This window comes from Mytilus edulis, chromosome 10 (genome assembly GCF_963676685.1).
Source record: "Mytilus edulis chromosome 10, xbMytEdul2.2, whole genome shotgun sequence".
Classification (NCBI taxonomy): domain Eukaryota; kingdom Metazoa; phylum Mollusca; class Bivalvia; order Mytilida; family Mytilidae; genus Mytilus; species Mytilus edulis.
This window is the reverse complement of record NC_092353.1, coordinates 12,073,666-12,088,493: the sequence shown is the minus strand read 5'-3', so window position 1 is coordinate 12,088,493 and position 14,828 is coordinate 12,073,666. Positions and strand designations below refer to the sequence as shown.

The 14,828-nt window shown below is 30.4% G+C and overlaps 1 protein-coding gene across 1 annotated transcript; it reads right to left on the bottom strand.

Moving 5' to 3' along the window:
- Positions 1-462: 462 nt before the first annotated feature.
- LOC139492585 (uncharacterized) lies at positions 463-8,974 on the bottom strand. The gene is made up of 5 exons (XM_071280736.1): positions 8,966-8,974; positions 8,468-8,627; positions 6,026-6,145; positions 2,022-2,139; positions 463-774 (listed from the first exon to the last, which is right to left on the bottom strand). The coding sequence occupies exons 1-5, from the start codon at positions 8,972-8,974 to the stop codon at positions 522-524; spliced, it is 660 nt and encodes a 219-aa protein (XP_071136837.1). The 3' UTR covers positions 463-521.
- Between the last annotated feature and the right edge of the window lie 5,854 nt (positions 8,975-14,828).

The window sequence follows — 14,828 nt, the reverse complement described above, 5'->3', positions numbered from 1 at the left end:
GTTTAAGAATAGAATGTTGTTTTTACTATAATTTAATGAGGTGTTAAAGGGTTGACCGATTTTGTATTTAGCGTGAAAGCACTTCATTGTAAAAATGTGCGCACGGTTAACGTTTTTTTTCGACCCTATAAAATTTTCAAAAGAAGCATTCAATACTGGTAGTTAAATTTGTTGCTAGGATGATTGAAACACGATTTCTTTCAAGTTTTCTTTTATTTACCTGTACTTTATTGTTGACGCTCGTGTCATCATGAATGTTAATTTTCATTTGGAAATGAAACTTAATTTCAGAATAATGCGAGATTACATTTAGCCAATCAAGATTATGTATCATAATGAAACATACCGGTAATGTATTTATATAACTATAAATACGGGAATCGTACTCAGATAAATATATTGGTATGTTTCATTATCATGAAGTGCTTTCACGAATAGTTAAGCACGACCACAACAAAAAAACTATGCTAAGTCTATTATATTTTAGATTCTACAATTTCAAAATGCCTCAGCTCAAATGGTTACACAGAATAATAACAAAAGTGCATAGTAATATCCCTGTCATCGGTCTGATCTACTTTAGGGTGTGCACCTTTCAAATACTGGTTACTACTTGTATACGGTTTCACCAAATTATTTGTGTCCCATGTTATGTACTCTTTTTGTGACGTCATACCGGACACTTGTTGGCATTCCGTGGAGCCGTCGTTACGTAGTAAATGAAAAGGTCTGTCTTTTGGAAGGAAAATTGACTGGTTTACGTCACTGTCATTTCTGAAATTACAAAAATAAATCATTACATTTTTTCTTTTCTATTTCCAACACGGAATAACCTTTATCACGATTGGTTGTTTGTTACAGTCTCTCTGTAAAGTCAGGTATAACTAGTGTTTGTATATACTATATATCAACTTTTATATAATACAGTTTTGTCAAAGTCCGACCATTTAGCATTACAAAATTACGATTCTAACAATACAACATAGAAAAAATATCCATTTTAGTCGTGTTTCTACTAAGAAAAAAAAAACCACACGGATAACTCATTATAAAAGGAAAACTAACCGTTCCACTTCTGATGTTTTACAAAAAGGAAAATTAACAGTTCCACATCTGATGTTTTTTAAAAGTATCGATAGGATGTCCCGTTTATAAAAACTAAACATTTGCACTGAGAATCATTCACTCCTTTTTTTGTCTGTGATGGGGAAAATGTTCATGTCATCAATTTAATTAACCCAGATATGTCAATTTATGATGATTAAACAAAACAGTGTTATACTACGGTTGTCTTTATCAAATACATATGATAGGAATAGTGCATGGAATTGTCCCCAAACTAAGATATCACATCCCTCAGTCACAACTAACATCCTAATTGTATTGACTGATTTTCTGTGTGCAAATGCATTAGCATATACAGTAATTTATGTAATCCCGATATATCTCAGTAAGAGACTTTTCATGATGTTAATAAACAGGACGAATTGAAACTATAAAAAATGGAAGACAACACGTTTAATAATTTATTGCGTCCGACGCGCTTTTCTGGATTTACCTTCATCAGGAACGCACAAAGCCAAACATTGGAAATCCAAAAAAAATAAAAAAAATCGTTGAAGAGCTATTTGTCAAAAATACTTAAATTAAATGGTCAAATTCATCTAAAGCCAACTTTACCTGGGAGAGTTGAAACTTTAGTTATAAAGTGTAAATCAAGGACTTGAATATTCAGTAATTTCAAAGTTAAAAAAACTCATGTCTTCATACTTTATTGATACTAAATTATATGAAGTCCGATGGCAATTGTATTAAATTTAATGCTAGGCAAGCCATGTATAATCATTTACATGATTATACATGGCTTTATAATCATGTGAATGATTATAAAGCCATGTATATAAGGAGTTATATTCTTAAAATAGCAATAAAAGAATAGAGGAAAATATCTTTTGACAGTAAATTCAAGTTAAAAAAAAAAGAAAACAACTGCACCATAAACCTTCTGATAACTTAGTTACCTGCAGCAGAAGAACATTGTTACATCTGGAGAGGAATATATCCCATCAGGGTAGTAGGAACCGGTGAATGACTCACGAGTGGAGTCTAGAGCCCAAGTCACAGACCCTTCACCAAACCCTAAAAAGTAGGAATCTCATAAACGAACATCTAAATAAAAATAAGTAATTTATTGTATACACAGAGGACAGTCTGATATTCATATCACAATTTAGTTTAATATCAAAATCTGAATGTAATAAAGTATTCTACAAGAATTCGCAACATCTTCACTGAAAAACATGGCAACTAATATATAGAAGGAATACATTCAATTCTTTGATCGAACAGAAAAAGGCTACAACATTGTTAACAAAATTGATTAAAAGAAAAAAAGATTTGTGAGGAAATTTGATGTTTGCTATTCCATTGTTCATTTAAACGTACTTATAGTTGATAGCATTGAATTAATTAAAATGTGGTTTTGCTCAAATATTTTAAGAAATTTTATGACTATATAGATATATGAAGATGTGGTGTGAGTGCCAATGAGACAACTCTCCATACAAATAACAATTTAAAAAGTAAACCATTATAGGTTAAAGTACGGCCTTCAACACGGAGCCTTGGCTCACACCGAACAACAAGCTATAAAGGGCCCCAAAATTACTAGTGTAAAACCATTCAAACGGGAAAACCAACGGTCTAATCTATATAAACAAAACGAGAAACGAGAAACACGTATATATTACACAAACAAACGACAACTACTGTACATCAGATTTCTTTATATCCATATATAATGTATTAATAAATTTAAAAAGAAGAAGATGTGGTATGATTGCCAATGAGACAACTATCCACAAAAGACCAGAATGACACAGACATTAACAAATATAGGTCACCGTACGGCCTTCAACAATGAGCAAAGCCCATACCGGATAGTCAGCTATACAAGGCCCCATAAGACAACGTAAAACAATTCAAACGAGAAAACTAACGGCCTTATTTATATAAAAAAAAATGAACGAAAAACAAATATGTAACACATAAACAAACGACAACCACTGAATTACAGACGCCATTATACTCGGAATTTTTTGTGAAAACAGTTATCATTATAAAAAAAAAGATGTGGTATCATTGCCAATGAGACAACTGTCCACAAAAGACCACAATGACACAGACATTAACAACTATAGGTCACCGTACGGCCTTCAACAATGAGCAAATCCCATACCGCATAGTCAGCTATACAAGGCCCCGATAAGACAACGTAAAACAATTCAAACGAGAAAACTAACGGCCTCCTGTATATAAAAAATGAATGAAAAACAAATATGTAACACATAAACAAACGACAACCACTGAATTACAGGCTCCTTACTTTGGACAGGCACATACATAAATAATGTGGCGGGGTTGACTTTTTAAGGCAAAATGTTTTTTTGTTTGATTTTGATACCCTTTGAGAGATAGAAATACTATGCCACAAAACACAGGACGTCTTCAAACATGTTTGCCCGCGTCATATTTCAAAAGTGTCTGTCCAATGCCAATTTACTATCGTGGTTGTTGTTAGTTCATGTCTGTAATATGTGTTTTTATGAATGATTATGTTTATTAAAATCATGCTGTTTGGTTTTTTCTCAATTGAATTTGTTTCATACTTTCAAGACGGGGCCTTAGATAGCCGATTTTATTGTATGGCGTTTTATTGCTGAAGTCGTTTGCAATTGCCTATAATTGCATACAATCATTCTTTTGAACTTTGATGGATACCTGTAGTTTTTATTTTAAAAATTATTGATCTTTTTGGTGTTCAAACTATAGTGAATACATACATTTTTACAATACATACATGATATTTATGGCATTGTTATACTATTGATATTTTAGGAATAAGTAATAGTAAAAATTTACAAGGAAATGGTGTGAATATTCAGTATATGATACATCTTAGGGATACTTTGGAATACATTAAATATATATGATTATATCAAAAATAGATTTAATTAAATAACTTCCATGAATCCCTCCCTCCTATTCAGACTATTCTGTTTAACATTTTACATTGGAAAGCTTGTAGTTTTCTTTCAATAGTACATTTAAAAGCTAGTGATTAAATATTTTCCCTCTTTTCGTCACCAATTTTTATATTTAAACTTTCTTCCCACCTTTGTTGAGAAATAGGAGAAACACTTCCCCGATCAATTAAAAGAGGATATACATCTTCAGCAAATAATTTACTGATTGGCATTTTTTATTCTCATTCTCATAAACGAGTTGCTGTTAGGTGACATGTGTTGTTGTAATAACAAACCTTTCAAGTCACGTGGTATAGCAAGTTTAATAGATAGAATGTCTCAAAAAAGTAACATTCAGGTTATATGTTTTGTAAAAAGCGTCATGAGACAAAATGCGCCTTTATCATCTACAATACCATTGATGAACCGTATGCCTTTCATGTATTAAGATCTGTAAAAACTCGTTCTGTCAACTTTGATGAACGGATTGAACCAAATACATTCTTTTCTTACATGAATGAATTTAACATGTTTAACGGGATGAAAAATGCCCTTGAAACGTTTCCAGGCAGATAACACTTCTATTCAAAAAGAGGTGCTTTTAAATTTAAAAACACTGAGTTGTATCATTGGCAATCATACCACATCTCCCTATCTTTATACACAATGTTTTGTTTTAAATTATAGCAAAATGTTTAATTGGTATTTACAAATAAATGTCTAAAAAACATGTAATCTTTCTCGATACCCATTTTTTCCTAACACCTATTTCGACAGGGTAAAGTCTTTGTTAATTAATCGTACATAATTCGATTTGATAAAATTTATTGCTGCTTCATCCCTTTCTTTTTACCCAGTGAATAATAAAATCCTTTACATAAAATACAAAAAAGATGTGATTGCCAACGAGACAACTGTCCACAAGAGACCAACATGACACAGAAATTAACAACTATTGGTCACCGTACGGCCTTCAACAATAAGCAGATCCCATACCGCTTAGTCAGCTTTAAAAGACTGCTTATCTGAAAATAGGATAATTTGCATGCCCCTTTACACTCATTTGTTATATAAGTTTATAAACCAATAAAGTTGGTACTGGACGATAGACTTAAGAAGATGTGTAATGAGTGCCAATGCTACAACTCTCCATCCAGGTCATAATTAGTAATTAAACTGCAATCAGCTATTTTACTATACAGATAAAGCTATAAGTATAAACGTTAGCTTTATACGTCAATGACCTCAACTAACCTATAAGCCCCGCCTTCTTACCGGAACTACTGTATTTCATCAACAACGTCACGTCACAACCATGACAACGTGTAGTAACAATGGTCAAACTTTATGAATTTAAACTTGTTATGTCTTCAAATTGGTAATTTATATACCATGTTTATTAAATGTTATTAATTAAGTTCATTTTCCCTTTCTAATTCCTTAAAATGTCAATGTCCTACCTTCTGTACTACGGTCAGAGGGAATACCCCAAAATGGTACCCCAAGAGGGAAATTCCAAACACTTTTTTTATTAACGATATTTGTTACATATTTTTTTTTAATTCTTAATTTTTTATCGATTTCAGTATAAAAACAATATACGTATAGTGTCTTGAAATATGAAATTTATTTGTATTCGGCACGAAACAGGGGAAATGCTCGGTAGAACCTCGCATTTCCCCCGTTTCTAAGCCTCATACAAATAAATTTCATATTTCAAGACACAATACGTATATTGTCTAAATGTGAACAATTATAGGCCAAAGTACGGTCTTCAGCACGGAGCCTAACTTAAGTGGAGAGAGAGTATACACATTTTCCTATTTTTTTTAATACAAACAGTCGATTTGATTATTCTAAGGCCGGATCCTCCTTCCTCAAAATAATTGCTGAAATGAATTATTTAATGTTTTAAAAAGTATTCATTTCGTCTTTGCCTTTCATTCTAAAAAAATATTTCTTAATTGGAATTCCGTAATGCTCTGAACAATTCGTCATACCTGATGGACATTCTCCTTGTTTGAATAGACAATAGTTACCACGTGGCCACTCTAGCTCATACCTTGTAGGTGAAACATCGTATCTACCACAGAATTTTAGCAGCAGACGGCTTTCAGAACCTGCAGGTTAAACATACATTCAAAATTTGCTATGATTATATTATATGTCTATATTTATGGTGTGATCATTTTTAGTAGAATGATTGATATACGAAACATAAGCTAAAAACCAAATAATTGCATTACATATATATTTCATTAAAATGCGTAATTTTTGATTGGCTAACAGAAATTTCGCGTCATTCTACAATTTATCCTCATTTGAAAATGAAATGTAACATTAATTATGACATGAGCTTCAAGAATAAAGTGCAAATGAAAAAAAAGAAAGATTTGATTGAAACTGTGTTCTTATTATCTTAGCAAAAATAATGTAATGATATGGTTTGAACGCTTCTGTTATTAATTTTAGTAAATTTGTAAAAGCGTTGACCGTGCGCACATTTTCAGTATGGAAAGCTTTCGAGTTTCATACAAATTTAATTTGGTCACACTTTTTCACAATAAATTTACAAAAGGTAGCATTCAGTACTTATTTTTGTTATTCCCGCAGTGTCAGTCATAAAAGGTATCATTTAGTACTTGTTTTTGTTATTCCCGCAGTGTCAGTCATATAAGGTAGCATTCAGTACTTGTTTTTGTTATTCCCGCAGTGTCAGTCATAAAAGTTATCATATCCTACTTGTGTTATACTGTTACAACATTTGAACATATTTCCGTACAATACGTATTGGATAAACACCAATCGATAGATGTACATTGTTATTCAAATAGTATATAAATATTTTCTGGTTGTAGTTGTGAATTTAATATAGATTGAAAATAAGACTTTTGTCAAGTGCTTTGGTTTCGATTCTAAATGATTCAATGACCTGTCTTGAATTCTAATTAATTACATGACTACATTAATTTGGTTTATTTTTAATAAACAAAAATGGAAACCACGCAGTTTCTCCAATATTATTTTGTCCCAAGTATTTGCAAAACAGTTTTTTCCGTCGCATTTGATGTTTATTTTATGATTCATGTCATTAAGGTTGCTGTCTCTTTAACTGAAATCTACGTTTATTTCTATGTTATTGGATGCCGTTAGAGTTTGTTCAGTTTTAAACCTCGATTATAACAATGGAGATGTAATAACTGAGTAAATTATATAAATTTAACACACTCAAAACATTGTTGTCTATTAGATATTGTTTTACATCTCATCGATTTTTGTTTTAATTAATTTTGTATTCACATTTCGTCAAAGATCAAATTTATCCGTTGAGTGTATATTCACTTGTTTTTGTTTATATGTCTTTTGGTTGAGTTAAGCCATTTCAATTGTTATTTAATAGTGTGTCTCTCAATTTTGTGATGTAATACTATTGTTTCAGGTTTGGTTGAATGTTGGCTCCTATTGAGACGTTTAATTCTGCTGCATTTGTTAGCACCTGTTTTTATTCAGGTATCTAATGTTCAGTGGTTGTCGTTTGGTTTTTCTTTTTTCTCGTCTTTTAAAAATAGAGTAGGCCGTTAGTTTTCCAGTTTGAAGGGTTTTATTCTAGTCTTTTATGGGTCCTTTATAGCTTGCTGTTCGGTGTGATCTAAGGCTCTGTGTTGAAGGTCGTACTTTGACCTTTAATGGTTTAATTTTACAAATTGTGATTTGTATGGAAAGTTGTTTCATTGCCACTCATACCACATCTTCCTAAATCTATAAATAATAGCATAAGCATGCAAGATATGAACGGCCTACAAATGAAAAATCTTCAACTTGAAAACATTAAGTTCTGATTTTGATATTAAGATGAAATGAATTATAAATGTGTTAAGAAAGACTGTCAGTTACAACATTGATCGGAAAAGGCAAAGGATAATATGATGTAATGTACAAAACAAGACAACTATAAATTCATATCGGGTTGTTGTCAGTAGTCAGCATGTTTGTGTTGACATGAATTAAAATAATTATAAATTAAGTATTGACGATATTCTAATGAAGGACGAGCTTATTTTAGAATATTGGGCAACACGTTTTTGAACTTTATGTTCTACATGCTATTCACATTCGTACTTAATTTTGGTTTTTGACATTTGATGATTGGAACGTTATTGATGAGTCTAATGTAGACGTAACTTCCATTCGGCGTACAATATCTAAAGCCTTGTATAAACGATGAGTTTAATCATCGACAGAACAACCAATAACTGAAAAAGAACATATAAAGTGCAGCCTCAATTATGCCAAGAAAAATGTCTATTCAATTATAAGCATATGAGGAAATTCAAGAACCCCTATAACAGAACAGATAAAACATGCAAACCTGAGTACAGCTGATTCAATCATTTGAAAAAGATAATTCTAAAGAATGTACCCTTCTTAAAAATAAAAATTACCTAAAAAATGGTTCTGATCCGAAAACTTGTTTTTTGAGTTACTTTTTTCAGTAGCCCATTGCACATATCCTTCTCTGCTGACTCCTCTAGGACAGATCTCGGAATTGTCTTTTTTAACCTGTACAAAACCATACGTTCCTCTCGGCCATTCTGAGTTTACCTGAATAAAAGTATTATAGACGTCTAAATATAACTATGCGTAAGCTCTAAACAAAGCAATGGAATATAAGAAAAAACGCTATTCGTTTACTTATAAATGCTAAAAAGTTAAGTTAAGTAGGGAATCATTTTCATTATTTGTAGATAATGAAGGGTTGCGAACTGTTACTCTCAGTTATTGCTAAAAAAAACCTTAAACCAAAATTTATACATGGATACAAGAACCTGCTCATAAACAACAAGACATCCAACAAAATATTAATACAAAAAGTCTTGGCACTCAAGCTGTATGTGAGAATAAGATAAATTTTGTGTAATTTATCCCTTCGTAAACTTTACGGACGCCATCACGAATTGGTTGACTGTTATGGAATAACCGTTTATCAGCATTTCACAAGGTAACGATTTTGTCAGACTGTTCATGATATTTTCATCTTGATTCTGTTTGTGTTTTTCTGACTTTATGTTCAACTCTGTTAAGTCTGTCAAACTACGAGAGGAGACCACCAGGGGGACTGACAATAAGTGTGTCTGTTTCATTACCAAGACTAATTTTATAATAGGGACTGCTTGCAAAAACGTCAAATTTAACCACCCTTGTATAATCTTTTTCCATGATTGATTCTGGAACCTACAAAAAAAAAACACGAAATGTATTTCATAGGTTTTTTTTTATTGTGTATTTTGAATAAATGACAATGCTGAAAATAAATTGAAAGACATTTCATTTTGATTCAATCACAAACAACTACAAGACATTTAAATAGTTTTACCCATTTTGTAGGAAAGAATCTAAACGTCTGTTTTTACTCATAAGACTAAGTTTACAACAACATTAACACTATCAATTCAATGCACCATACACGCATTGTCATAATAAATGTTTCTCCAGTGATGCTTGTGACCAAACTATTTTAAAATCCTAAATATTTTAAAATCCAAAACTTTTTTTTTATAATAGAATAAGGGCTACTGAAATATTTATCAATGGTACCAGGATTATAATTTAGTACGCCAGACGTGTGTTTCGTCTACACAAGGCTCATCAGTGACGCTTATATCAAAACAGTTGAAAAGCCAAACAAGTACAAAGTTGAAGAGCATTGAGGATCCAAAACGATAAAAAAAACACCATATAAATCTTTAAAGTAAAATTACAATCACATCATTATCATTATCATTATCAATAAATACCTCTTTCAAACACAGACGTAATGCCCACTAACAATTCAAGCAACATATGATTTGCTTGTAGTATTCGTCGTATGAAATGATAGGTATAACCGTCATTGAGTTTAATGTAATGTATTTACATTGATGGTGATTAACTATGATCTGCTTATATTTGGTACAATTCATAGAGATATATTTTATTCAGATGGAAAGGAAGTATGAAACAATTACCTTTTCCACTTATTTATATACTGAATACACTGTGCATACCTTTTTTTAAACTTAATTTTGATTTCAGTAACTGTTTCATTTATTTGGTTCAGTATTTATTTTGACATGTTGTAAGATTTCTTTTATATTATAATTAATTTCAATGAACCGGATTTATCAAAAGAGTTACGAAAAAATCATTCAGTATTGCAGTAACCCATTCAAAATTGATTATACAGTTTGTACTTAACGCTTCCCATACCTTGTCCAGTAGGTATACAAACAAATCAACGTCCTTGACTTGTGACCGTTTGATAGTTTTGATTCCCATTTCTGCTTCTACTATGACATGCTTTAAAAAGTAAAATAAAAAACTCAAATGAAAATTCAAAATGAAAAGTCCCGAATTAAATGGCAACAAAATAAAAAAACAAGAGGTAATCGATATAGTTTCCATGAAGTTCTTCCAATTATTTGATATCTATTAAACCTTAACTATTCAACATAAAAGGATATTACAATGGAAAGATTTATTTTCTTTTAAAAAAGGTATACAAAGAATCACTGAGGTCCTCAACCCTTTTCTTCTAGAAACATCATATTGCTTACTTGTACAATGTTTCCAATGTACGAAATAAGCTCAACAATGATGGTTTTAATTTTGGAAATGTTGTCACGAAAAATTTACACCAATCAAATGCTTTAGAAGTCAACAAAACTGTAACTTAATCCTATCCTGAAGAGTAATATGTTAAAACTTTTAACGTTGATTAAATTTATGGAATGTTAAGATAATGATTCATCAACAGTCCGTTTGACTGTGCTGGATGTATCAAGTTCGCAGTCACGTCCGGTCGGAAGGTGGACGTTAAATCCGATGCCTCGTGTAAAGAGAGTGCCACGCTCTTTTCACGTTAAGAACCCTTGCAACAACTCTTTAAGGGGTCCGTAGGTGGCCTGTTGCAAGGAAAGATTTCTGACCCTATCCAATATACCCTCATTTTCCAGTGGCAGTCCAAATTTCTCCGACCATCATCCCAGATGGCCTCTATTGTATCAACCTACCTATTGTATTTATTGTGAACTTGTTCTCGTTCTGAATATGCATGAAATATTTGCCTATGGACGTTAAGCAACCAACAATCAATCAATCATCAACAGGTATAGCAGGTAATCGGTGTCAATACAATTATCGGACTCTATAAATATTAATACAAAAAAAAGATAGATTTGGGTCATCTTTTCTTTTTTTAAGAAAGCCTTTAGTAACCCTTAAAACGGAATGAACACTTCATTCTGTTATCATAAGTGTCCTTATTAAAATTTGAGTAGAGAATTTAGAATTGGCAAACTTTTGAGTCATTAAAGTAGATTTTGTCAGGTTATGCAGTTTAAATGTCAAGCATAGATCAATATGTCTGTCCTTCAAGCATAAAACGTGATAATTTTTTTATAATAATTGTAATAGTTTGTCAATTAAGTGTGATTACTATTAATTGTTTTTTTTTAACGTGGATAATATATTTTATTGCACTCTATTGCTGTTAACAATTTACTTAGTGTACAGCATTGCACTAAGTATCCCTGATATATTAGTTATTAGGTATCCAGGGAGAATATATAATAAAAGTAAATTGATGTTACATTACAATATTACAATATTTTAAATGATTACATGTTTACCGGAGAATTTCACTTCCGTCCGATAGTGGTTTTTAATATTAGATAAATGTGCATTATATTTGCCATCATCATCTTTGTGATTTGGATAAATTTAATTCATAATACTTCGACAATTTGTCTTATTTGAAAGGTAAGGTGACCATAATGTTCGTGATGTTTTGAATCATAATCGAAGTTTTAACTTATTTGAAAACTGTGGTATTTTAGACTAAGATCATATATCTAAACTACCTAGGTAAACATGATTATACACAACATCAGAGTGTACAACACAAAGTTGTCAAAATCAAAATAAAATAAATAGTAAAAGAAGAAGACAAAAAAAAGTGTGTATTAAACAATATTGAATAATATATTTTCATTTTTTTTTTAACATGTGTTAGATGTTAAAGTACATTATTGTCACCTGACATGCTCAAGTCATGTGACTTAATACTTGGGTCATGTGACCTAAGGGATATTTATTATTATTTATGATCATTTATGTAGTTTAGGGTTTTTATGATCAATTTACTGGTTTTTTTTTTAATTACATTATTGACTTCAACTATATATTTTATTTCTGCCTTGCATATTTTAAAGATATCTATTTTTGTTCTCTTTGAGTCAGAGATGTAATATGATTTGTAGATAGAAAAAAATATTACAGTCAAAAGGAAGTTAATTTCATAGTAAGCTTCATCATTTATTTTATATCCTACTATAAGATTTTCCATATTAAAAATGCTTTCATTGAAACCTATAAATTTAAGAAGGTTCAATATTTTTGATATAAAATCACTCTCGTAACTGCAAGAAAAATAAAAATGTTCATAATCTTCTTTTTATACTGCAATGATTACATTTATTATCTGTGAGTATTTTCCATTTTACTAATAAATCATTGCATGGAAGTATATAGTGAATTAATTTCCATCTAAACATTTTCAGTTTATTGTCAGGTAAGTAGTTAAAAATGAAGTTGAAACAATTTTCTAGTTTGAAGTAAAGGTTTTTGGCAAAAAGAATTTCCCACATTATAACTCCTATAGGTTTGTCTGGTTTGTTTTCATTTATAATAATGTTATAAATTTGTTTTGTACTCATTTTAGAATTAATTACTTTATTAAGCATGATTTTTAGGCTATTTATAGTTTTATGAATATTAACTTTAGTTTTAGTTGAATTATCTTGATTTATTATGGTAAACCATTGATTTGGTATTGCTTTTTTAATGCAGGATATCTGCCTGATCCAATCTTGTTTATTTTTTAGTTTAGAAAGTATATATGTTTCTGAAATTTGACCTCTATCATCTATGATGTCATTTATGAAAAACAAATTGCTTTTTACCCACTCTTAAAAAAATAAACATTTTCCATTTAGTCTGATAAAATTATTTCCCCATATGAATTGTTTTCTTATTTGTAGAAAGTCATGTGGGTATAATGACCCACCTCCTTTAACACTAATCCAAGTTTTAATTAATTCTTGGTAAAATTCTGGAACACTTTTGAAAATTGTTTTATCTAGATCATTTATATTTTTTAGATTCATTAAAAATATGATCAAGTCATTACCAAATTTATTTAAATAAAATCTTGGTATAACTGTCCAATTGTCCATTTCAGTATTAAATAATTTTGTTATCCAGCCTATGTGTATGGATTTTATAAAAATGTCAATGTCTATCATTTTAAGTCCCCCTTTTTGTACCCCGTTGTAAGATTTGATCTTTTAATTTTATCTCTTTTCCCATTCCATATAAAATTGTATATGAGGGTTTTAAATTTTTGTAGCGAATCTTTTGGTATTACAATATTTGATGCTATATATGTTAAGTTTGGTAGAATTAAAGATTTAGTTACTACTATTCTCCCTAATATACTTAGTTTTCTTTTCTTCCAATTTGCTATTATTTTTTCACATTTCAATATTTGTTTTTTCAATATTAAGATTTTGACATTCTGATTTATTGTGTCCAAAGTAAATTCCCAAACTTTTGATAGGTTTATTACTCCAATTGATATCTTCATATTTTTCTTTGCAGTGCTTTAATTTGCCAAGCCATATTCCTTCAGTTTTAGTTCTATTAAGTTTAAGGCCAGAGAAGTCACCAAATGTTTCAATTAAATTTAATGCAACTGTTATGTCCTGTTTAGAATGTAGGAACAGAGTAGTATCGTCTGCTAGTTGACATATTTTTAGGGTATTAGTGCTGCTTTCTAGCTTAATTTCTAGTCCTTTAATATTTTTATTTTCTCTAATTTTTATAGCCATTATTTCTACAGCAAGAACAAAAAGTAACGAAGACAGCGGACAGCCTTGTTTAATACCACGGAATGCTTTAAAGCGACTTGAAACCCAGCCATTATTAGTTATACATCCCTTAATATCTAAATACATTAGTTGAATCCATTTTAAAAAACTTTCTTTAAAACCAAATTTTTTGAGTGTTTCATACATAAAGATCCACTCTAGTGAGTCAAAAGCTTTGCTAAAATCTAAATATAAGACAGCTCCATCTATCTTGAGATTTTCGGAATAGTCAATAGCATCTTGTATCTGTCTAATGTTGAAACCAATGTACCTATTTTTTATGTATCCTTTTTGATCTGAATGTACAAGTTTATAAAGTAGTGGTTTAAGTCTTTGCGCTAAGGCATATGCCAGAAGTTTAACATCATAATTTAAAAGTGTTATAGGTCGATAATTATCAAGAGACAATGGGTCATTTTTTTTTATAAATGAGTGATATAACGCCTACTTTTTGTGTGTTGGACAATTGTCCTTTAGTATAGCAATAGTTAAATGTTGATACAATTAAAGTTTTTAATTCTACCCAAAACTTTCTGTAAATTTCAACATTTAGTCCATATAATCCTGGGGCACGGTTTAGTTTCATTTTAAATATAGCTTCTGTGTATTCTTCTTCAGTTATTCCTCCTTCGCAAGCATCACTTTCACTTTCACTTGATTTTTTATGTTTTTTAATATCCTTTAAATAATTTTGTGTTTCTTGTAAGTTTGGATTTGTTGACGTGTATAAATCTTTATAATATTTTACTTCAAGGTTTAATATTTTTTCATGATCCCTAGTTATCTCCCCTTTTTCATCATATAGTTGTGTTATTGTTTTTTTTGCTTTGTCTAGATT